We start from the raw sequence: 26265 nt of genomic DNA on the forward strand, positions 1-26265 counted from the left end.
CTCACTGTCAGTGTGGCAAAACGACCATCAGGACTCACTGTCAGTGTGGCAAAACTACCATCAGGACTCACTGTCAGTGTGGCAAACTACCATCAGGACTCACTGTCAGTGTGGCAAAACTACCATCAGGACTCACTGTGGCAAAACTATCATCAGGACTCACTGTGTCAAAACTACCATCAGGACTCACTGTGAGTGTGGCAAAACTATCATCAGGACTCACTGTCAGTGTGGCAAAACTACCATCAGGACTCACTGTCAGTGTGGCAAAACTACCATCAGGACTCACTGTGGCAAAACTACCATCAGGACTCACTGTCAGTGTGGCAAAACTACCATCAGGACTCACTGTCAGTGTGGTAAAACTACCATCAGGACTCACTGTGGCAAAACTACCATCAGGACTCACTGTGGCAAAACTACCATCAGGACTCACTGTGGCAAAACTACCATCAGGACTCACTGTCAGTGTGGCAAAACTAAACTAAAGGCATAGCCACTTGGCCTAAGAAGTCCTTCATTCTGTGCAATTTGTTGTTGTATCATTTCTCATCAACCTTAATTTTTTCCCTGTAAAAGCAAACAGTCAGTCCTACCTGGTCCTGGGCTCTGAATTAGTGGAGCCTTTTTAATGTTTCTCATGAGATCTACTGACACATATAGTTTTGTCCGTCTGTCATGGCCCCAAACATAGCAATGCATGTCCAACAGTTCTGCTGAGTTCTCTGTTTCTCCATACTAGTGAGTGAGTAGTGACCTCCTATGAGCACTGGGTATGTGTCAAAAATGGCACCCTATTCACTATATAGTGCACTATCTTTGACCAGAGCCCTATGTGCCCTAGCCTGGGTACCATACTTTTTAGCTAACATTCCACTCTTTGCCACTCCTGTCATTTGCCAAAGGCAGGAGTGGCAAGGAGTGGAATGTTAGCTAAAAAGACTGGTAAACAGGCTTTACGTGCCCTGGTCAAAACTAATGCACTATACAGAATAGGGTGTCATTTGGGACGCCGACAGATTATCTGTGTGAGGGAGTAGTGCCCTTCTGTGAGCACTCACTAACCTGCATACTGGAGCTGAGCTAGCCTGGTCCCAGATCTGTTTTTGCTGTATAGCCAACTCCAATGGTCAGTGTCATGTCAAACATGTACACACAGATCTGGGACCAGGCTAGAGCTGGGTTGGTGGGAGTAAAAATGATATTCTCCATACCACATGGAGGGCATCTTGGCATCAAGTAACCCCTTATCAAAGGTTGGAAATAATGAAATGTGTGAATATATACAGTACCAGTCAAAAGTTTGGACACACCTACTCATTCAGGGGTTTTTCATTATTTTTACTATTTTAGTGAAGACATCAAAACTATGAAATAACACATATGGAATCAGTGTTAAACAAATCAAAATATATTTTATATTTGAGATTCTTCAAAGTAGCCACCCTTTGCCTTGATGACAGCTATGCACACTCTTGGCATTCTCTCAACCGGCTTCACGGAATGCTTTTCCAACAGTCTTGAAGGAGTTCCCACATATGCTGAGCACTTGTTGGCTGCTTTTCCTTCACTCTGCGGTCCAACCCATCCCAAACCATCTCAATTGGATTGAGGTCTGGTGATTGTGGAGGCCAGGTCATCTGATGCAGCACTCCATCACTTTCCTTCTTGGTCAAATAGCCCTTACACAGCCTGGAGGTGTGCTTTGGGTCATTGTCCTGTTGAAAAACAAATGATAGTCCCACTAAGCACAAACTAGATTTTTACATTTTTAGTCATTTAGCAGACGCTCTTATCCCGAGCAACTTACAGGAGCAATTAGGGTTAAGTGCCTTTCTAAGGGCACATCGACAGATTTTTCACCTAGACGGCTCGGGGATTAGAACCAGCGACCTTTCGATTACTGGTACAACGCTCTTAACCACTAAGCTACCTGGGATGGCGTATCGCTGCAGAATGCTGTGGTAGCCATGATGGTTAAGTGTGCCTTGAATTCTAAATAAATCACTGACAGTGTCACCAGCAAAGCACCATCACACCTCCTCCTCCATGCTTCACGGTGGGAACTACACATGCGGAGATCATCCGTTCACCTACTCTGCGTCTCACAAAGACACGGCGGTTGGAACCAGAAATCTCAAATTTGGACTCATCAGACCTAAGGACAAATTTCCACCGGTCTAATGTCCATTGCTCATATTTCTTGGCCCAAGCAAGTCTCTTCTTCTTATTGGTGTCCTTTAGTAGTGGTTTCTTTGCAGCAATTCGACCATGAAGGCCTGATTCACGCAGTCTCCTCTGAACAGTTGATGTTCAGATGTGTCTGTTACTTGAACTCTGTGAAGCATTTATTTGGGCTGCAATTTCTGAGGCTGGTAACTCTAATGAAGTTATCCTCTGCAACAGAGGTAACTCTGGGTCTTCCTTTCCTGTGGCGGTCCTCATGAGAGCCAGTTTCATCCTAGCGCTTGATGTTTTTTGCGACTGCACTTGAAGAAACTTTAAAAGTTCTTGAAATTTTCCGGATTGATTGACCTTCATGACTTAAAGTAATGATGGACTGTCGTATCTCTTTGCCTATTGAGCTGTTCTTGACATAATATGGACTTGGTCTTTTACCAAATAGGGCTATTTTCTGTATACAACCCCTACCTTGTCACAACACAGTTGATTGGCTCAAATGCATTAAGAAGGATAGAAATTCCACAAATTAACTTTTAACAAGGCACACCTGTTAATTGAAATGCATTCCAGGTGACTACCTCATGAAGTTGGTTGAGAGAATGCCAAGAGTGTGCAAAGCTGTCATCCAGGCAAAGGGTGGCTACTTTGAAGAATCTCAAATATAAAATATATTTTGATTTGTTTAACACTTTTTTGGTTACTACATGATCCATATGTGTTATTTCATAGTTTTGATGTCTTCACTATTATGCTACAATGTAGAAAATAGTAAAAATAAAGAAAAACCTTGGAATGTGTAGGTGTGTCCAAACCTTTGACTGGTACTGTATGTATGTACAGTGAGGGAAAAAAGTATCTGATCCCCTGCTGATTTTGTATGTTTGCCCACTGACAAAGACATTATCAGTCTATAATTTTAATGGTAGGTTTATTTGAACAGTGAGAGACAGAATAACAACAAAAAAATCCAGAAAAACGCATGTCAAAAATGTTAGCAATTGATTTGCATTTTAATGAGGGAAATAAGTATTTGACCCCTCTGCAAAACATTACTTAGTACTTGGTGGCAAAACCCTTGTTGGCAATCACAGAGGTCAGACGTTTCTTGTAGTTGGCCATCAGGTTTGCACACATCTCAGGAGGGATTTTGTCCCACTCCTCTTTGCAGATCTTCTCCAAGTCATTAAGTTTTCGAGGCTGACGTTTGGCAACTCGAACCTTCAGCTCCCTCCATAGATTTTCTATGAGATTAAGGTCTGGAGACTGGCTAGGCCACTCCAGGACCTTAATGTGCTTCTTCTTGAGCCACTCCTTTGTTGCCTTGGCCGTGTGTTTTGGGTCATTGTCATGCTGGAATACCCATCCACGACCCATTTTCAATGCCCTGGCTGAGGGAAGGAGGTTCTCACCCAAGATTTGACGGTACATGGCCCCGTCCATCGTCCCTTTGATGCGGTGAAGTTGTCCTGTCCCCTTAGCAGAAAAACACCCCCAAAGCATAATGTTTCCACCTCCATGTTTGACGGTGGAGATGGTGTTCTTGGGGTCATAGGCAGCATTCCTCCTCCTCCAAACACGGCGAGTTGAGTTGATGCCAAAGAGCTCGATTTTGGTCTCATCTGACCACAACAGTTTCACCCAGTTCTCCTCTGAATCATTCAGATGTTCATTGGCAAACTTCAGACGGGCCTGTATATGTGCTTTCTTGAGCAGGGGGACCTTGCGGGCGCTGCAGGATTTCAGTCCTTCACAGCGTAGTGTGTTACCAATTGTTTTCTTGGTGACTATGGTCTCAGCTGCCTTGAGATCATTGACAAGATCCTCCCGTGTAGTTCTGGGCTGATTCCTCACCATTCTCATGATCATTGCAACTCCACGAGGTGAGATCTTGCATGGAGCCCCAGGCCGAGGGAGTTTGACAGGTCTTTTGTGTTTCTTCCATTTGCGAATAATCGCACCAACTGTTGTCACCTTCTCACCAAGCTGCTTGGCGATGGTGTTGTAGCCCATTCCAGCCTTGTGTAGGTCTACAATCTTGTCCCTGACATCCTTGGAGAGCTCTTTGGTCTTGGCCATGGTGGAGAGTTTGGAATCTGATTGATTGATTGCTTCTGTGGACAGGTGTCTTTTATACAGGTAACAAGCTGAGATTAGGAGCACTCCCTTTAAGAGTGTGCTCCTAATCTCAGCTCGTTACCTGTATAAAAGACACCTGGGAGCCAGACATTTTTCTGATTGAGAGGGGGTCAAATACTTATTTCCCTCATTAAAATGCAAATCAATTGCTAACATTTTTGACATGCGTTTTTCTGGATTTTTTTGTTGTTATTCTGTCTCTCACTGTTCAAATAAACCTACCATTAAATTGATAGACTGATCATTTCTTTGTCAGTGGGCAAACGTACAAAATCAGCAGGGGATCAAATACTTTTTTCCCTCACTGTATGTATATATATACAGTTGAAGTCGGAAGTTTACATACACCTTAGCCAAATACATTTAAACTCAGTTTTTCACAATTTCTGACATTTAATCCTAGTAAAAATGCCCTGTTTTAGGTCAGTTAGGATCACCACTTTATTTAAAGAATGAGAAATGTCAGAATAATAGTAGAATGATTTATTTCAGGTTTTATTTCTTTCATCACATTCCCAGTGGGTCAGAAGTTTACAAACACTCAATTAGTATTTGGTAGCATTGCCTTTAAATTGTTTAACTTGGGTCAAACGTTTCGAGTAGCCTTCCACAAGCTTCCCACAATAAATTGGATGAATTTTGGCCCATTCCTCCTGACAGAGCTGGTGTAACTGAGTCAGGTTTGTAGGCCTCCTTGCTCGCACACACTTTTTCAGTTCTGCCCACAAATGTTCTATAGGATTGAGGTCAGGGCTTTGTGATGGCCACTCCAATACCTTGACTTTGTTGTCCTTAAGCCATTTTGCCACAACTTTGGAAGTATGCTTGGGGTCATTGTCCATTTGGAAGGCCCATTTGCGACCAAGCTTTAACTTCCTGACTGATGTCTTCAGATGTTGCTTCAATATATCCACATACTTTTCCTTCCTCATGATGCCATCTATTTTGTGAAGTGCACCAGTCCCTCCTGCAGCAAAGCACCCACACAGCATGATGCTGCCACCCCCGTGTTTCACGGTTGGGATGGTGTTCTTCGGCTTGCAAGCGTTCCCCTTTTTCTTCCAAACATAACAATGGTCATTATGGCCAAAAAGTTTTATTTTTGTTTCATCAGACCAGAGGACATTTCTCCAAAAAGTACGATCTTTGTCCCCATGTGCAGTTGCAAACCGTAGTCTGGCTTTTTTATGGCGGTTTTGGAGCAGTGGCTTCTTCCTTGCTGAGCGGCCTTTCAGGTTATGTCGATATAGGACTCGTTTTACTGTAGATACTTTTGTACCTGTTTCCTCCACCATCTTCACAAGGTCCTTTGCTGTTGTTCTGGGATTGATTTACACTTTTCGCACCAAAGTACGTTCATCTCTAGGAGACAGAACGCGTCTCCTTCCTGAGCAGTAAGACGGCTGCGTGGTGGATTTTCCCATGATGTCAAGCAAAGAGGCACTGAGTTTGAAGGTAGGTCTTGAAATACATCCACAGGTACACCTCCACTTGACTAAAATGATGTCAATTAGCCTATCAGAGTCTTCTAAAGTCATTTTCTGGAATTTTCCAAGCTGTTTAAAGGCACAGTCAACTTAGTGTATGTAAACGTCTGACCTACTGGAATTGTGATACAGTGAATTATAAGTGAAATAATCTGAATGTAAACTTGTGTCATGCACAAAGTAGATGTCCTAACCGACTTGCCAAAACTATTGTTGGTTAACAAGAAATATGAGGAGTGGTTGAAAAACAAGTTTTAATGACTCCAACCTAAGTGTATGTAAACTTTAGACTTCAACTGTATATATATAAATATATACTGACCAGGTGAATCCAGTTGAAAGCTATGATCCCTTATTGATGTCACTTGTTAAATCCACTTCAATCAGTATAGATGAAGGGGAGAAGACAGGTTAAAGAAGGATGTTTAAGCTTTGAGACATTAATTGTGTATGTGTGCTATTCAGAGGGTGAATGGGCAACACAAACAGGGTAGTATGATACAGGCACACTGGTTTGAGTGTGTCAAGAACTGCAACACTGCTGGGTTTCTCACGCTCAACAGTTTCCCGTGTTGTCAAGAATGGTCCACCGCCCAAAGGACATCCAGCCAACTTGACACAATTGTGGGAAGCATTGGAGTTAACATGGGCCAGCATCCCTGTGGAACACTTTCGACACCTTGTAGAGTCCATGCCCCGATGAATTGAGGCTGTTCTGAGGGCAAAGGGGGTGCAACTCAATATTAGGAAGGAGTTCCTAATGTTTTGTACACTCAGTGTATACATACTGTATGTATACATTGTGTACTGTAAAGTATCCTACATTTCTGACTGTATAGATTCAGAATCTCCTAAGTATTTTCCTAGATTTCTCTACATGGAATTCTATAACTGAAGACATGAGCTGGTCACGTGGGAAAGAGACTGTTGGCTTTTTATAATAGGGAGATGGGTGGTGAGGGTTTAGTTAAACATCCAATGCACTTTGTTGGTTACAAGTAGTTACTTTTTGTCTTATATCATGTTCAGATTGATTTGTCATGAACACATTTTAATTGCAATCAAAGCAGATTTCCATATTTTAGTTGAGGATAATAGATAAACTGTACAAGAGATGATCATTATGTTGACAATGTCTGCTGCAACAATATACTTTTGTCACAAGCACTTTAGAAATGTTTGATTAGGGTGGTGTCTGTCTGTAGTACACGATGGAACTAGCAGAGAGATCAGCATCATGTTCATTTCAACCTGAGAGGAATGCATCTGGTTCCAAAAACAGGCCCCTAGGGCGCTGGTCAAAAGTAGTACATTAACCAGGGAATAGGGTGCCATTTGAGACGGAAGCTGTCTTTATGTATACAGAGAAAGAAAGGGCACTAGATGTCATTTTTTCACTTGAGGTTTGGCAGCTTTTGCGTCTTACTTTTCCCATTATCATGCTGCACAGGGATTCTGATCAATCAGCCCCATTGCATTCTGTTTGTATGATTTAACTTACCAATGTACGAGATGTTGTTCCGGAATGCGTCCCAAATGGCACCATATTCCCTATATAGTGCGCTACTTTTGACCAGAGCACTATCGTCCCTGGTGAAAAGTAGTGCCCTATAAAGGGAATAGGGTGCCATTTGGGACACAGCACATCACCCTGATGTGCCTCATTCCCTTGATGTTAACAAAATCCCAGACTTTAAAGGCCCACTGCAGTCAAAAAAAATATTTTCCTGTGTTTTATATATATTTCAACACTGAGGTTGGAATAAAACTGTGATTATTATGATAATGCCCTTTTAGTGTAAGAGCTGTTTCAAAAGACTCCCTGAAATGTCAGCCTGTTTAAGTGGGATGGAGTTTTGGCCTGCCAGGTACCATCACCAGGCGGTAAATTAGTTAATAGACCAATAAGCGAGAGATCCAAACCGCTCTGCCAATAACAGCTAGTTTTCCATTTCCCCTCCCCACTCAGACCATTCCCAGACAGTCCTAGCAAAAATCTTGCTTGAGAAATTGCTCTTTGCTAAGAAACTTTATTTTTGACCATTTTAATATTTAAAAAAAAAATCACAGTAAGGTACTTAATTGTTACCCAGATAAAAATGGCTGCACGTCTTGTTTTAATCCACACAGCAGCACCTCTGTAGTTAAGGTCTTACTAATATACAGTATGTTAATAACATAATACATATCAAAAGGTGGTAATTTCCAGAATTTGCTTTCCATTTTCATTGTTCGATCTACATGTGTATAATGAGACTAGAGGTCACTGAATATTTTGTGCAGAACAATTTATTTATTCATATTTGAACAATGATAACCAGCAGAATAAGTCATATGGTGGAAACCCATCCAGTCCTTACAGATATCCTGCGGTTCTGATAAAACAAACCACCTTAAAAACATTAATAAAACTACTGTATTTTCAAATACGTCTCTCATTCACTGGGTAAAGTTCATATTATCAGCATTCGTTTGGTTGTTTGTACTGTTCCATCTTCCAGACAAACACAGAGCTAAGGTCAAATTGACATAGATAAATTATTACAATTAGTAGTTTCAGAGAGAGAGAGAGAGAGCGAGAGAGCACAACTGACAGCGCACCAAACACAGCCAGACAGACATGGTTCCTTAGGTTAAAGGGAAATGAAGAGAGAAAATCTACAATTCAAACAAAATGGAGGGGCGGAGGATTACAGTCAATCATGTCTAATAATGTTCATGGCTTAATAAACCAGTCTCTTTCAGTCCTCTTCGTCCTCATCTTCCTCATAGTAGCGGTTCCTCTTAATCATCTCCTCTACAGACACGGCCTCCTCGCCGTCCCAGAAGCCCACATCCTGAGACTTGTGGTTGGTCTTGGGCCTAGGCTCCGCCTCTGGAGAAGAGGGGGGCGTGACGATCTCTGACGAGGCAGTCTGGCAGTTTTGTGAAGGTAACCCTTCCCCCTCCTCTTCTCCATCTTCTTCTCCCTCCATCTTCTCCTCTTCTTGTTCTTCTTCCTCCTCCCCGTCCTCCTTCACTCCCTGTTCTTGTTTTGTTTCTAGTGAATTGTGGTGGTTCTCTTTTAGAGGTGCGACTCTCCCCTCCGTCACCTCCTCCTCAGAGCTGGTGTGGACATCCACATAGCTGTTGTCAGAAGGCGTGTGGTAGTCAGGTGACAGGCTGTCAGGTTGTTCCTGGACCTCCATGCTCTGTTCCTCAGGACTGGAGGCCGGCTCAGGCTCCCTGTCCTCCAATGAGCTCCTCCTCTCCAGCGGCTCTGGCTCAGAATTGGTTGTCTGACTGGCAGCAGGGGCGGGAGCATGGGAGGGGCTGGCCAATGAGAAGGGCTGGCTGCGCTCTTTGAGGGAGGAGCTCCTGCAGAGGGTTGAGCATTCGGTGGACTCTGGGCTCTGGTCGGGGAAGGCCGAGTCACCCTCTGGGGGCCACTTGGCACGGGATGGTCTGCCAGCGGAGCTCCCGTCTGAGGTGGGGCTGGCCCCCATGTTACCCCCCTCTCCATCTCCTTCGGTGCGGGGGGGCCAGGAGATCTTCAGCCGACGTGTCTCCACTGGCTTGTCCTTCTCTGCTGAGATCTGGGCGCGGGTCTCCAGGGAGGCTGTCACCACGTTGACCTTGGCCAGTGGAGACTCCTCTACCGCTGGGCTGATCAACAGTGTGCCAGTAGAGGCGCACTTCTTCAGCTTGTCTTTGGAGAAGGAGGTGGCCTCTGTGGTCTGTTCGGTCCCCTGTTCCTCCCCAGCCCCACTCTCTCCTTTGGTCTCCCACAGCTCCTTGTGAGGGCGCAGGCCGAAGCCCTCGTCGTAGTTGCCCTTGGCCTTGAACAGCTGACAGAAGTGAGGCTTGCAATAGACGTGGCCGTGCAGAGAGGCATAGGTCCCCAGGCTGTCCAGCAGAGGGAGACAAAGAACATACATTGAGAAAAACAATCATTTTTATAATCAAGCAGCAAAAACCCTCATCCTTGAAAACTCAAGAGGAACAAGACTGTGGACCTAACGACAATATAAAGTCCACTAACAGTGAGGTTAACAGATGTTTAAACAATAAACAAACAATTCCTTGCTGCATGGCCTCTGTCCAATCCACTCACCTGAGTTTGGTGTTGCAGTGGGAGCATCTGAAGCAGGTGTTGTGGTAGACCTGTTGGTTGGCCACCAGTCTCTCCAGAGGGTAGACGGTCTTCTGACACGACACACAACTCTCCTGTGCAGGCAAGCAGAAGCTCTGCACTCTCACAAAACAAAGAGAGGCATTCAAGGCAGGTTAGTTAGGAGAGTGAATGTAGCTCAATTGGTAGAGCATGGCGCTTGTAACGCCAGGGTAGTGGGTTCCATCCCTGGGACCACCCATACGTAAACATGTATGCGCACATGACTGTAAGTCGCTTTGGATAAAAGCATCTGCTAAATGGCATATTATTATATTATTATTATTATTAGTGAATGGTTTGAATGGTTTGCTCTGAGACAAATGCAGAAAAGGGACTGTTGAACTCACCCTGGAGGTCTTGGGCTGAGCTTGGTCCTTCTGGGTAGAGGATACAGAGGAGGTGCCGGTACTGGAGCCTGCTGTGACATGAGACTAATTTCAGTAATGACTCACTCGACACCAGAGGGAGCTGTTGTAAATATACTGACCTAATGCCCACAAACTGAAACCTCATACACTGAGTATACCAAACATTAGGAACACCTTCCTAATATTGAGTTGCTTACGTGCACGCACACCCTCTGCCCTCAGAACAGCTTTAATTCGTCGGGCATGGACTCAAGGCTCAATTGTCTCAAGGCTTAAACATCCTTCTTTAACCTGTCTCCGCCCCTTCATCTACACTTAATTGCGAGTCTAGCCAGTGAGGAATGTACCTTCTAATGTGCAGGTCTAGGGATGGTCCTGTACTGCTGCTGCTCATTTCATGGCAAAGTTAGCAAATATCAAATAAAATATACTAATGATGTACTTACTCATGATATACTTCTGCCAGGTAAGCCTACTGTGCAATTAACATTTAATTGAGAAGGTTTAGGAGAAAGTATTTCTGTCAATCCACAAGACGGTTATCACATCAAATGGCTACTAGTGATGGGCATTCCGAGTCTTTTCTGTGAGCCGGACCATTTGGCTCTGTTCACCTAAAAGAGCCGTTAATTTGGTTCCCAAACGGCTCTTCGTTCAGTAATGCTTAGAAATTGACCTAAAACCATTTTAAAAAATTGGCAATCTCTAATTTCAAGCTTAAAACGTTGCCCACCGTTATGTCAGATTGTGAAATGTGAGTTCAAATATATTTTTACCTGACCAAATTATTAGATGGCCTGAACATTTTTGGGGGGGATAAAATGTAATGCACTGAAAAAATTAGAGTGGACCAGAATGAGCCTCTCCTCATTATATTGTTCATGCACTGCGAATGACCATCTTCAGATCATGTTTTTATAATTAATCTGCAGATAATCGATGTCTGGAGCTCAAAAAGCTATAGTAAAAGTGATGCAAATCAGGGAGCCAAATGAACGGCTCTTTCACATATGCGATTCGCTTCCCGACGATTACCAAAAAGAGCCGTTCGTTTGCGAACAACCCATCACTACTGGCTACACACGGAGTGATAGACAAACGCCAGCACCACACAGACAGAAAGGGGCATTATTGCTGAAACTTAATTGGCAGATATTGTGTTAGGTTTGCCTTTTTAAGCCAATAGTGGCTAACCAGGGGTGGTATAATGTCAAAGTTGCGTTGGTTGGATAGTAGCTGGGAGCTTGCGGTGTCTGATACTTGAGATTTAGGACAGTTTGCGGTGGAACAGGTGAAAATTGCACATACTTTCAGAATTGTTTGGCGAGCTACTCATAAGTGGTCTGCTAGCTACTGGTAGCTCCGATTAACCTGTTGGAGACCATGATACTGATTGAAGTGGATTTAACAAGTGACATCAAAAAGCGATCAAAGCTTTCACATGGATTCACCTAGTCAGTCTGTCATGGAAAGAGCAAGTGTCCTTAATGTTTTGTACACTCAGTTGAGGAGACAAATAATGACAGACAAGAATATAGATTTGGTGAAATGTAGTGGAGGACCAAAAGAGTTACCATTGCTCTCTGTGGAAGAGGCTTTCCTACTGTTGGGCTCAGAGTCCGAACCCTGAGAGGAGAGGGAGAGGAGAGGGGATGATGATTTAGGGATGTTTCAGACATAGACACACACACAGACACAAAGAGCACAGTTCCTCACCATGTCCCCACTGCCTGGGGGTACATTCTCCTTCTGTTTGCTGCTGCAGAGGAGGAGGTCTGAGTCCAGCTGATCACTCTGTTAGAGAGAGAAAGACAGGGACCTGTTTTACAGTTGGGATAAGTAACCTGCACATGACAGGTTCTGGCCGGGATGGGCCTGAAGTTTGGTGTGGTTTATTCGGATCCCCATTAGCTTTTGCCGAAGCAGCAGCTATTCTTCCTGTGGTCCAAAAGTTATTACTTTGAGCTCAAGTTCAGTCAGATTTGAGAACTGCAACCATAGACAATGAAGTTAGTCTTCCATGGCAGTCCGAGAGTAAAGGACAGGACAGGTACTCACGCTGACTGAGGAGGATAACACCTCAGTTTTAGACACAGCAGCCTGGTACATGGCCATCCTGTCCCGCAGTGGCACGGACTCTACGCTCCCTGCATCTAGGAGACAGACCGAGAGAAGCACAGGTTACACACACCTCTCATAAGCTATGTAAATGAAAGTACAGGCTATAGATTCAGCACAATGCAGACTGTGGGTCACGGGGTATGTCCCAAATGCCACCCTATATAGTGCACTACTTTTGACCAGAGCCCCATAGGCTTTGTTCAAAAGTAGTGCGCTATTAAGGAATAGGACATTTGGGACATAACCATGGTGTTTGTCAGGCTGTGATCGGAACAGGTTCACTGGGGGAATAGAAAGAAAAAGCCCTCTTCCTGTAACTATCATTCTTCCTGTAATCACTGAGGCATTCTGCTGATCATAGCACGAGTGAGCCCCAGCCCTCTCCAGTCAGTCTACACCACTGAAACAGCTACAGGAAGGAAAAACTTACATATGTTTTAGTCTCTCTGTACTTCTGTGTAGCCTAGTGAAACAATATACTCATGGAGAACAATGCATCTGCTTTTAACTCTGTTGTCCCATTTCGTGTGTATGTGTGTGTGTGTGTGTGTTTCCCCTCAGTGTAATAGTACCGCCAAGTAGCTGGTCCATGTTATCAGTGATGCCTCCGATCCTCACAGGCTCTCTGGACACCTGGAAACACAGAACCAAGTCATGCTATCAGGACAGCACATTCCATTATGGTAGCCTTTACATTGTAGACTCAGCAGGCTCTGAACATTCTAACTAATGCCAGCAGCTCCTGCATCGTGGTTTGCATACAGAACCATATGATGCTCACATATTTAGCTCTAGGCTAGCATAAACAAACAGTGGGGGAGAACCAGGGCCATCCATCAGACAGTTCTGAGCCATGTGCTCTGACAGAAAAGGAGAGGAAAAGAGGGGTGGAGAAGAGGGGGGAGAGAAGAAGTATGGCAGCCTGTCAGTGAGTCAGTCAGTTCCATTAGCAGCCTGGCTTGTTGTCCAGATCCCGTCCTGGCTGTATGCCTCTCCTGCCCAGCCTCTCCCAGCCCTCTCTACTCTAATCCCCTTATGAGCTCAGTGAGATAGAGCCTGGGGCAGATAGAGCCTGAGGGAGGCAAGGCAGACACCCCTGTCGGTCCTCCTGTCCACAGTCACACTCCAGTCAGGAGGCTCACCTGCCTCCCTGACACACACAGAACAGAACAAAGCACTGGGCAGAGCAGAGCTGAACACTGAACACAGCTACAGGAGCCTATACACACAGCCCCAAAAAAGGTAACACAAAATAACAATAACAAGGCTATATACAAGCAGTACCTAGTCGATGTGCAGGGGTACCGGTTAGTCGAGGTAATATGTACATGTAGGTAGAGGTAAAGTGACTATGCATAGATGTTGTGTTCCGTCTGATTAGTTGTTGATTAGGACACTTCGGAATCTTCCATCATATGACCCTAAGACTTTAACCAAATAGGGCTACATAACCAACTGGACTGCATTGATCAAACTGACTTTGCTCGGTGACGCTTTCAGACCTAAAGACATGGGGACAGAGTGGCTGCCTGCATTTCAACCAACTTTTCAACCCTCATTTCAGCAGTCAGGAGTGAGAGAGGGATTTCATAGAGCAGAGGTTAGAGGTAACAGCCAAGAGGAGAACACACTGTTCTTGGCACACACCTGTAGTAGCAGAGACTCAAGTCAAGACTGGCTTCACCTGGCCTCCACACACTCAATGTGAGAACAGCCTCTTGGTGCGGCCCAAATGGCATATATAGGGCACTACTTTTGACCAAGGCCCATAGGGTGCCATTTGGGACGCACTCTGTCTCCTGCCTCCTGTCCGTCTGTACCGCTTGTGTCTGTAAAAGGCCAATTTATGCTTGCTCCGGAAATGCGATCCAGGCCTGCGGAGGCCAAATCGAGCTCTGTACCGCATCGCCGTACACCTCCCAAATTTTGTTACAATGCGGAGGGCTCCGTATAGCTCCTTATAGTGCCGCATTGACATGATTGGTTGACGGTAGGTGGGGGCGGGAGGTCCTGTATAAGCAAACTCACATCCTTGACAACTTCCTTCACGACAGATCTGCTCCATGAAGCACAAAAAGTATGAATGCTCTGACTTCTGCGGAGGCGGCTTCGCAGTAAATGCTCTACGGCCAGCGTAAATGTCGGATTGACCATGCAGAGCCTTTTAGCCAGAGTGTGATCAGTATCAGAGATTAGAGCAGCAGGGTGTCACAGAGCCCTGGAGGCTGGGACTGCACCGGGAACAGCCTTAATAATACACAGACGGAGTGGGGGATGAGAGGAGGGGTCAAAGGGTGGATAAAACCCTGAAATACAAAGAGGAGACAGAGCAGTGCTGTTCTGGAAGAAAAGTCTTTATAGCGTTGTGCGTTTGTGGCAGTCTGGATTTTAGATCTGCATTCGCAGAAGGGGGTGACACGTGCTGTTCCATCCTCCAGAGTGGATTAATCTAGGCTCTAGAGGGAGCCAGACCCCAGCTGGCCCAGACGGACCCCAGGTGGAGAGACCCCACTCTAATCCAGCTGGAGGTCCCCTCCCAAGCCAGACCAAGATTCAGCCGGACCCTTCTCCTCTCCAGACTATGGTCACGGGTGGTGCCTCAACAATATGGTGGAGGCTGTAAACAAACAAAAGGCCAGGAGGCAGCTGAGCTCAGAGAGGGAGGAACTGATCAGCAGGCCAGACAAAGAGCTGACACTAATCCCACTGACAATTAAAACCCCCAGAGACAGATGATACAGACAGAGGCTCCTCCCTGAAGCCTACCGCCGGCTGGCTGGCTGCCTGGGCATCAGAGCATTAACAACAAAAAAGGTCAATTCAAAATCAGTGAGTTGTAGGCTACATATAGCCCAAAACCACCATTGACAAAAGCATATGAAAAAATCCTTGAAAAGCCCATTCACTGACAGTAACCATAATTCACCAACCATAGTGCAGTCAGTGTATAGGCTAGCCCTCCCATCAAAGGACTCAATTCACAGCGTAATGTACTGTAACCTAATAAAAACACACTAAACTAGCAAAGAAAGCAAACTACAAATATAAGCCCTCGACTGTTTCAGAGCCACAGTACTAAAAGTGAACTTAAGGAGGTCCGAGATCGAGGGTTGAGACCAAACAAAGAACAAAAAACATATTTACCTCTCGCAAAGCAATGCTAGGAGCAACAGGGAGAAGCAGAGTGGAACACAATGAAGAGGAGAGGAGAGGAGAAAAGTTAAGCTGGAGCGCTCATGCCTGTCCTGGAGGAGTTTTGAACATCAACAGCAGCTAACTCGATTCTGTTCATTACACTGTGGCTCCACTGAACTGGTGCCTCTCCTTCGTCCTTCCTTTCTGCCTCATCACAGTCACACAGAGAGAGAGAAGCAGAGAGGAGGGGAAGCCTTCAGGGGGGCATATGGAGGGGAGGGGAGTGGGGCTGGAAAGGAGGGAGGGAGAAGATGAAGTTGGGTCAATTAATTTCACAGTGCCTCTCCCTCATGGCCGTCTCCTCCAGCGAGAGGAGCAGGAGAAGAGAGGAGCAGGAAAAGAGAGAAGGAGGAGGGGCAGAAGAGAGAAGGAGGAGGGGCAGAAGAGAGAAGGCCTTGCTTTGATAAACCAGGGAGGACCAGGGGAGGGAGTGTTATCAGAGGAGGCTCAGTTTCTTCTCTACTGCAGTAATGTGCATGCCTGCCCCATGACATCACCACTTCTTGAGGAGAGGGGCTAGGGCTCAGCTACAGGTCAGGGAGCAGGCCAGGCACAGGGCTGGGTGTGGGGGTCGAGGGAAGGGGCTGGGGCGTAGGTTGAGGGAAGGGACAGGGCTAGGGGTGGGGGTGTAGGTCGAGGGAAGGGGCAGGGCTAGGGGTGGGGGTGTAGGTCGAGGGAAGGGGATAGGGGTGGGAGTGTAGGTCGAGGGAAGGGGTAGCCCAGGTCACTTCCTGGCTGTTAGCTGAGAGAATGAGAAAGAGCTGCTCATGTGCTTCAGTAAGGAAGGAAGGTTCAGCCAGCTGGGGTGTGGCAGGTGAAGCAACGTGTTAAGGAAGGTTCAGCCAGTTGGGGTGTGGCAGGTGAAGCAACGTGTTAAGGAATGTTCAGCCAGCTGGGGTGTAGCAGGTGAGGTAACGTGTTAAGGAAGGTTCAGCCAGCTGGGGTGTGGCAGGTGAGGTAACGTGTTAAGGAAGGTTCAGCCAGCTGGGGTGTGGCAGGTGAGGCAACATGTTAAGGAAGGTTCAGCCAGCTGGGGTGTGGCAGGTGAAGCAACGTGTTAAGGAAGGTTCAGCCAGCTGGGGTGTGGCAGGTGAAGCAACGTGTTAAGGAAGGATCAGCCAGCTGGGGTGTGGCAGGTGAAGCAACGTGTTAAGGAAGGTTCAGCCAGCTGGGGTGTGGCAGGTGAAGCAACGTGTTAAGGAAGGTTCAGCCAGCTGGGGTGTGGCAGGTGAAGCAACGTGTTAAGGAAGGTTCAGCCAGCTGGGGTGTGGCAGGTGAAGCAACGTGTTAAGGAAGGTTCAGCCAGCTGGGGTGTAGCAGGTGAAGCAACATGTTAAGGAAGGTTCAGCCAGCTGGGGTGTGGCAGGTGAGGCAACGTGTTAAGGAAGGTTCAGCCAGCTGGGGTGTGGCAGGTGAAGCAACGTGTTAAGGAAGGTTCAGCCAGCTGGGGTGTGGCAGGTGAGGCAACGTGTTAAGGAAGGTTCAGCCAGCTGGGGTGTGGCAGGTGAAGCAACGTGTTAAGGAAGGTTCAGCCAGCTGGGGTGTAGCAGGTGAGGTAACGTGTTAAGGAAGGTTCAGCCAGCTGGGGTGTGGCAGGTGAAGCAACGTGTTAAGGAAGGTTCAGCCAGCTGGGGTGTGGCAGGTGAAGCAACGTGTTAAGGAAGGTTCAGCCAGCTGGGGTGTAGCAGGTGAAGCAACATGTTAAGGAAGGTTCAGCCAGCTGGGGTGTGGCAGGTGAGGCAACGTGTTAAGGAAGGTTCAGCCAGCTGGGGTGTGGCAGGTGAAGCAACGTGTTAAGGAAGGTTCAGCCAGCTGGGGTGTAGCAGGTGAGGTAACATGTTAAGGAAGGTTCAGCCAGCTGGGGTGTGGCAGGTGAGGTAACGTGTTAAGGAAGGTTCAGCCAGCTGGGGTGTGGCAGGTGAGGCAACATGTTAAGGAAGGTTCAGCCAGCTGGGGTGTGGCAACGTGTTAAGGAAGGTTCAGCCAGCTGGGGTGTGGCAGGTGAAGCAACGTGTTAAGGAAGGTTCAGCCAGCTGGGGTGTAGCAGGTGAGGTAACGTGTTAAGGAAGGTTCAGCCAGCTGGGGTGTGGCAGGTGAGGCAACATGTTAAGGAAGGTTCAGCCAGCTGGGGTGTGGCAGGTGAAGCAACGTGTTAAGGAAGGTTCAGCCAGCTGGGGTGTGGCAGGTGAGGCAACGTGTTAAGGAAGGTTCAGCCAGCTGGGGTGTGGCAGGTGAGGCAACGTGTTAAGGAAGGTTCAGCCAGCTGGGGTGTGGCAGGTGAGGCATTGTGTTAAGGAAGGTTCAGCCAGCTGGGGTGTGGCAGGTGAGGCAACTTGTTAAGCCGCAACAAAACACTCCTCTGATCTGGTGTCCAGGCGGGCGTCCATGTTCAAAGACCGAGTAGTAAGCTAGTTAACCCACAGCACTGGCTCTGATTAAAAAAAGGTCTGAATCTTGATCAAAGGTCAACTAAAACCCTACCTCATAGGAAAGTTACATTGAAAGTCTGGCCTTTCACATTCAATAACTAACTGTACAAGCCAGGAAAACAAACAAAATGGACTTTAAGTCTAGACTCGAGTAAAAAAGGGTTAAAATTATCCTTTGCTTTTAAATGAGCTCATCTACATTGAACAAAAATAAAATGCAACATGTAAAGTGTTGGTCCCATGTTTCATGAGCTGAAATAAAAAGATCCCAGAAATGTTCCATACGCCCAAAAAGCTTATTTCTCTCAAATTTGTACACATCCCTGTTAGTGAGCATTTCTTCTTTGCCAAGATAATCCATCCACCTGACAGGTGTGGCATATCAAGAAGCTGATTAAACAGCATGATCATTACACAAGTGCACCTTGTGCTGGGGACAATAAAAGGCCACAAAAATGTGCAGTTTTGTCCCACAACACAATGCCACAGATGTCTCAAGTTGAGGGAGCATGCAATTAGCATGCTGACTGCATGAATGTCCACCAGAACTTTTGCCAGAGAATTGAATGTTCATTTCTCTACCATAAGCCACCTCCAACATTGTTTTAGAGAATTTGGCAGTACGTCCAACCGCAGACCCACGTGTATGGTGTCGTGTGGGCGAGCAGTTTGCTGATGTCAACATTGTGAACAGAGTGCCCCATAGTGGCGGTGGGGTTATGGTATGGGCAGGCATAAGCTACGGACAACGAACACAATTGCATTTTAATCCATGGCAGTTTGAATGCACAGAGATACCGTGATGAGATCCTGAGGCCCATTGTCGTGCCATTCATCCGTTGCCATCACCTCATATTTCAGCATGATAATGCACGCCCCCATGTCACAAGGATCTGTACACAATTCCTGGAACCTGAAAATGTCCCAGTTCTTCCATGGCCTGAATAGTCAGACATGTCACTCTTTGAGAATATTTGGGAAGCTCTGGATCAATGTGTATGACAGTGTGTTCCAGTTCCCGCCAATATCCAGCAACTTCGCACAGCCTCTGAAGAGGAGTGGGACAACATTCCACAATCAACAGCCTGATGAACTCTATGCGAAGGAGATGTGTCATGCTGCATGAAGCAAATGGTGGTCACACCAGACACTGACTGGTTTGTCCCAGATACTGATCCATGCCCCTACCTTTTTTTAAGGTATCTGTGACCAACAGATGCATATCTGTATTTCCAGTCATGTGAAATCCATAGATTAGGGCCTAATGAATTTATTTCAATTGACTGATTTCCTTATATGAACTGTAACTCAGTAAAATCTTTGAAATTGTTCCATGTTGCGTTTCTATCAACATGGCTGTTAACCCCACAGGGAGCATGAGGAGGATAGGACAGTGGTTGTTTTGAAGCACCCCTCCTATCTGCCTGAGGACATGTTGACATCTAGCCCATCTCTAGGAGTGTTCTGTAGTGAGATGAGAACACTCATAGCGGTGCATGTGACTTGCAGCAGGACTAATACCAGGAGGGCTCTGACGCCTGGAGAACACGACACCTTCACTTCTAGAACAGGAACAATGATGACACACAGACTAGTTGTCTTATGAACTATGATACTTCAGCTTCAGGGAGTCCTCTGACCTCGGATTAAAACACATGGGGCTTATCTTTAGCAAACCCTTCGACTAAGTCACTGTCACAGAGCAGCATGTGTAATCACACCACCTGATCCACACAACAACACTCTCCTAATACCTAAACAATATAAAAGTGTTTCCATTCTGCCAATAGCCATTCTCACTATTTATGTGACGTAAAATAATTAAATGTAAGGTAAAGAGTAAAAAAGGTGTCTCTGAAAATGTGACATGATTGAATATATCCTATTAAAATACACGCTAGCTTGTAATCAGTGAATTTGGACTTGCTTCGTTCTGATGGTTCTCTCCTTTCTCGAACATCGTCTTGAGGTTGTTGATGGGGATGTTGGGCTTCTCACTGGGGACACAAGGTACTACTGCTGCTGCCTCCTGCCTCTCTGGGTCTCTCTGCTGCAGTCTTCTCTCCATGCTTGGTCCTGCCTGGTCCTCTGCAGCTGTGGGGCTGGTGTTGGGGTCTGGTGAAAGAGGTGGCTGGGCCTCAGTGGCCTGGCGCTGGGGCTGGGTCTGATGCTTGGCTTTAGGGTCTGAGGGGAGTAAGCAGCGAGTGTGGGTGGTGTGGGGTAGTGGGGCGCAGGACGTGGCTGAGGACTGGACAGGCTGCTCCCAGCGCTTCTTCAACACACTCAGGTTGCCACTGCGGAGAGTTGGGGGCAACAGCTCTGCAGCCTGGAGGAGGACGTAAAGAGAAAGTTTACTTTATTAAGATACCCATTATATCCACCAGGGCTACTCCTCAACTTGTTCCTACAGTCTGACTAGCAGAAACATAGCAATGGCATAAATCAAAAGGGTTGTACAGTTTGTACAGTGTGTGCCTAAATAGAATCCAAGAATAGAATCCTAGTACAGAAACACTGTGGAATTCAACCCAGAAGGGCAATGGGGTAATACTATTAGCAGCATGTGAAGGAGATAAGATATAGAGACCAATGGGTAATAGGACAGAACAGATACCAGTCACATCAATAGTTTCAGGATACAAGAGTAAGAGTCTCCAACCTCATTCTAATAAAGCTAAAGTTAGCATTCAACCGGAGTAGCATCTTTCTACCAACAAGACCTCTCCCTGGCTAACCCAACCAGCTGACCACAGTTTCTCATGCTCATCAAATGACTAGGATCATATGACTAGAACACTTTGAGGGATGTTTAACACAAGATAGGCCTACCCATGAAAAAGATCTCAATGCTTTCTTTCAAGTAAACAACTGAAGTGTTGTCCTGTGTTGACATAACAACCATGAAAGATAAGTGAAGCTGAAATAAAGATTTACAGCCATTTAAAGATGCAGTCCGGAATCTTAAGCACTTACAAAATCGTAACTTATTGTATGAATTGGAATTCATAACATATCATAAAAATTACTATATGTATACACCAAACATTATGAACCAGTGGCATGCCTCCTCCCCAAACTGAAGACCCCCCCGGCACTTCAAATGTTCTACTGCTCGAGTCCCCGCACCTCCTATAGAATATAGGCTTCAAATTATTGCAGCACTCCCGCACCTAAATATACATGTAAACAGAACTGTCACCCAAAATGAGTGCCGGCGCCTATTTCAATCCACTTCAAGCACTGCTTTCAATACAGTACAACAGCTGATGATCTACTTATTCCAGACACCTACCTGGAATTTAAAAAGTAGCTTAATGAAGAAAAAAATTACATCCCTGCAGTCTGTTTATATCCCCATTCCCAGGCCGAGCCAACTGACCACTGGGAAGGGTGGATGTTTCGGCTAGGTGGGATCAGGCATTACATTGTAGTCCTTCATGCCACCCAGGAACAGGAGCAGCGATGTGAAACGACAGTGGAGGTATTATCTACCTTAAGATTAAAGTCTCAAAATAAGGATTAAGGCTTTACAAGTCTAGCCTCCAAGTGCAGCATGTGGACATCCGTGTGTGTGTGTGTTTATAGGCCCACCTGCGGTGTGAGTGTGTGTATTTGTGTGTGTGTGTCTGAGAGAGAGAGTGTGTGAGAGAGAGCGAGTGAGGATGAGTAAGTATGTGTGTGTGAGAGAGAGAAATTGGTTCTATAGCTTTATTAGATATTTGCACTTTCCAACCCTGACTGGGTACTTACTGCTTTCTTCCTCTCGGAGTTGCCCTCCTCTGCAGCCAGTTGGTATCTAGGAAGAGGATAGATGGGGTTGTGAGCATAGGCCTATGTAATGAGGTAGAGCAGTTTATAGGTATTGCCGTTTACAGCCCCGTCTTAGCCTCTCTATAGCTAAAACGTTTGTAAGGTTCCCTTCTAATTCCAACAATACACATAAACATGGATCAACGCTGTCTCCTAGTGGTCAGATACTGAAACCTTCTCAGAATGTCAAAAATATGGAACTACGTATGTCAATGACCCTGACCATGTATCAATCATAAAATAACAAAAGGGACGTTTCCTTCACTAAAGTGGCCTACTAATACGCTGGATGGTGATCTGGGAGAATAAAGGAGACATTTCACAGGAAGTTCATCTCAGTTGACCTATCTTGACTATTTAAGAACTGTCGACATCAGTGAAACTGGAATAACAGGTTTGTGGGGATATGGATAAACATCATTCTACACAGAATAGCAACGGCTGGAAGGGAACACAGGTGAGAAGGAAAAACAAAATGTCAAACTGTTGAAAGTAGAGAGGTATGAAGGGGGACCAATCCAATCTCAGACATGTCATAGCCGGTGCTGTTTCTATAATTGGCTAGACAAACTGGTAAAAATCCAGCCTGGTCCTTGATCTGGTTGTCCTCTTGCCTACTCAATGACAATGAGAGACAATGAGTTGGCATGATAGCACAAGCAGGCTGGCACTCAGGCTAGTACAAATCAGCAATGTTATCAAATACAGTTTCAAGCCATTTAAAGTTCTTATCTTGTACTGATCCAGCAAACACATGGACAGGACAGGACAAGACAGGAGTGGACTGGAAAGGACAAATGAGGACAGGACAGGAGAGGACAAAGAGTGGGAGTGAGTGGTGATCTATGATTATGGTTTCAGGCAGCAGGGCAGACTGGGGTGGAAAAAGCCATCAGTGGTCAGGAGGAGAGAGAGAGAATAGCAATACTGGAGTGAGTATGTGTGTTTCTACCTTGGTACAAGGGTATGTACAATAGAGAGAGAATAGATACATCTGGGTGAGTTTAAATGTGAAGAGTCCTTGTATGAGAAGAGAAGATAATAGGAAGATAACAGTCACAGTAAGGGTAAATGGCAGAGAGTGAGAGAAACTTACTTGGAGAAGCGCTCAGCGATGGCATTGTTCTTGCCTCTGGTGCCGACTATGGTCAACTCCTTAGCTGTGACTCTGAGGGACTGGGAGGCCCACTGTCTGCGACTGAATGGAGTGACGGCCATCTCTGTTGTTCTCAGGGGGAAAACTGCTCTAGCTGGATGGAGAGGGAGAAAAAAATGAGGTCAAATTAACCTCACAATTCTACCCTAGACAATCATACTGCTCGTATACTCTTCTGGAATTAGAAATCCTGCTAAATAAAAAAACTCAGATGTGTTTGCTTCATGGCAGCAGAATCTCAGCATGTGGGAGAAGACTGTGTATGAGCCATGTGTCTATGGTATGAGCAGGCTGCAGTGAATGACAGTAGGCTACAGAATGACTCGTGGTTCCTATGGATGAATGAATCAGCAGTGCGTAAGGCAGTAGCCAGCACACAGCAGCTACTCATCCAACTCTCATCGAGACACTGAACTCATCATGAAGTTGAAGTCCCCAAGCTACTATCAGCAGGCGCAGGCCTTGCCCAGTCATCTCTGTGTCATACAGTTCCGTGAAGTACCCACCTGTTTCCTGGGACGTCACACAGACTGACTGGAAGCCAGGGCAAGCAGATACATGCATTCACTCGCAGCCTAACTGTCATGACATGCACTCACTCGCAGCCTAACTGTCATGCATGCACTCACTCTCAGCCTAACTGTCATGACATGCACTCACTCTCAGCCTAACTGTCATGACATGCACTCACTCGCAGCCTAACTGTCATGCATGCACTCACTCTCAGCCTAACTGTCATGACATGCACTCACTCTCAGCCTAACTGTCATAACATGCACTCACTCACAGCCTAACTGTCATGACATGCACTCACTCACAGCCTAACTGTCATGACATGCACTCACTCTCAGCCTAACTGTCATGACATGCACTCACTCTCAGCCTAACTGTCATGACATGCACTCACTCTCAGCCTAACTGTCATGACATGCACTCACTCACAGCCTAACTGTCATGACATGCACTCACTCACAGCCTAACTGTCATGACATGCACTCACTCACAGCCTAACTGTCATGACATGCACTCACTCACAGCCTAACTGTCATGACATGCACTCACTCTCAGCCTAACTGTCATGACATGCACTCACTCTCAGCCTAACTGTCATGACATGCACTCACTCACAGCCTAACTGTCATGACATGCACTCACTCTCAGCCTAACTGTCATGACATGCACTCACTCTCAGCCTAACTGTCACGACATGCACTCACTCTCAGCCTAACTGTCATGACATGCACTCACTCTCAGCCTAACTGTCATGCATGCACTCACTCTCAGCCTAACTGTCATGCATGCACTCACTCACAGCCTAACTGTCATTAAATGCACTCACTCTCAGCCTAACTGTCATGACATGCACTCACTCTCAGCCTAACTGTCATGCATGCACTCTCATTTCAACTGTCATTTTAGGATTACACATGGTCCACCAGACAAAAACAATTAGCCTATCTGGATGATGAGGATTCCAGTTAGGGGAAAGCCTCTTGGGTTCTGTACAGTTTAATAAGCTAACATAGTACTGTCTGAAACTATTGGTTTAAAATGTCATTTTTGAACAGAGGTATGGCGAGACAGGTAGACCTAGGCTATATATTCCTTTATAAGAAGAAATATGAGACACCTTCCTTCCACACATCCAGCACAAACCATGGTGATGATCTCACCGTTATTATGAATAATATTTAGGTCAGCAAAAAAAGTCCCCATTTTAGCAGGTTGGCATTTATCCAAATCTGCTGCACTGGAATATAGGCTAGCTTTAACACCTCCTCTTTATCCACTGAACACTACACACAGATCAAATCAAAATATCACCTCAGACAACACATTTTGGAAATTGCCAGCAGCGTATGATTGACTACACATTAAAAATATAGGAAATTACTTGAGCACAGAGAGCAAACAACTAAAATGAATAGACCCAACTTAGGCACCCAACTTAACTCCTGACTTTCAAAGCAGTATTTCCAGACTGATGTCTAAATACCATGATAAGCCTTTATATTTTTTAAGATCAGCTTTATAAAAAATACTTTGTTTCTTTTCTCATTCATGAGATACAAACAAGCTGTTTTGCATTACATCTCATGAAAACAAACAAATAATCATCTCTCCCCCCATAAAACATTCTAAACGAGCTCAGGCACATTACATACCTTTGTGTTTATCTTATCTTATCACTCCTCTCTTATTACTTGATGCTTGTTTCAACTTCACTCAGTCTCAAGTGTAGAGCTCTCTCTGCCTTCTCTTTGCCTTCTCTCTTGCTCTTCAAGTCTCCTTCTCCTCAGTGCCTCAGTAACAGTTTGCTGTCTTGCACTGCTGTGTGCTCATAGAAGTCTGTAATATGCTTGGAGAAATGGGAGGGAGCAAATTAAGACCATGAGACTCCAACCAATAACGATGCAGCATTTACTTCCACCTGGCAGGTACAGTCAGAGTCCCTCCCATCTAAACCACTGTGTTCCGGTTTACACTAGATATCACATCCACAAAGTCAGATTCCACAGCCACAAAGTCAAAATTGGCACACCAAAGAATTAGCTTTTTGGTCTTAATTTAAGGTTAGGGTTAGGCATAAGGTTAGCAGTGTGGTTAAGGTTAAGGTTAGAGTTATGTTTAAAATCACATTTTAAGAAGAGAAATTGTAGAAATGGACGTGGTTTAGACATAATTATGACATTGTGGCTGTGTTAACTAGTGACGACCCTGTGTTCCTGAGGGTGAATCTAAAAGCAAACAAGGTGAATACATACAGTGTAGCCTACACCTCCTTACACAGTATGACATCAAGGGAAGAATCCCACTCAATTCCTGGAAGTGGCACAGACTCCGCCCACCTTCTCATGAGGTCAAAGGCTGAGGGGATGTGAGTCATTCACAATCCAGACAAACGGCACTGAGTGTCTGTGATCAAAAGACTTGAGACGTCTTATCGCCATCAAACCCATGTTCTCATCCCTCTTCAACTCAAAAGGTCTGTCTGTCAATAAACCAATACCAAAACAAATCCTCTGTACCTTGTTGTTCCTCTAAGATGTTTAAGACACTGTTGTTCTGCCGTCTAATACCATGTGGTTAAAGAGGACCGCTAAGCTTCAGATAGCATGGCACCAGGGTCTAGGCTACATCAGTGTCACATCACTACAGTCTAATCCAAACCACATGATTCTACTGTGTGTAGGGCAGGGCTCTGTGTCGCTAAAGCTAAATGTAA

General features: G+C 45.6%; 1 protein-coding gene across 3 annotated transcripts; it reads right to left on the reverse strand.

Annotated features, from left to right (window-relative positions):
* Positions 1 to 7826: 7826 nt before the first annotated feature.
* On the reverse strand, positions 7827 to 25397 carry LOC311147486 (LIM domain and actin-binding protein 1-like). 3 transcript variants are annotated; one of them, XM_084184216.1, is made up of 12 exons: positions 25205 to 25369; positions 22980 to 23133; positions 21824 to 21869; positions 20001 to 20399; positions 13022 to 13082; positions 12387 to 12481; positions 12045 to 12122; positions 11903 to 11954; positions 10308 to 10378; positions 9901 to 10034; positions 9125 to 9692; positions 7846 to 8682 (listed from the first exon to the last, which is right to left on the reverse strand). In XM_084184216.1, exons 2-12 carry the CDS (start codon positions 23099 to 23101, stop codon positions 8605 to 8607), a joined length of 1704 nt encoding a protein of 567 aa, XP_084040342.1. In that variant the 5' UTR covers positions 23102 to 23133; positions 25205 to 25369; the 3' UTR covers positions 7846 to 8604. The 3 variants fall into 3 exon arrangements, with proteins under 3 accessions (XP_084040340.1, XP_084040341.1, XP_084040342.1); XM_084184214.1 differs by having other exon boundaries at positions 7827 to 9692; positions 25205 to 25397; XM_084184215.1 differs by having other exon boundaries at positions 7827 to 9692; positions 10308 to 10375.
* Positions 25398 to 26265: the final 868 nt, after the last annotated feature.

The sequence above is a fragment of the Coregonus lavaretus genome (assembly GCF_964263955.1).
Source record: "Coregonus lavaretus genome assembly, chromosome: 20".
In the NCBI taxonomy this organism is placed as follows: domain Eukaryota; kingdom Metazoa; phylum Chordata; class Actinopteri; order Salmoniformes; family Salmonidae; genus Coregonus; species Coregonus lavaretus.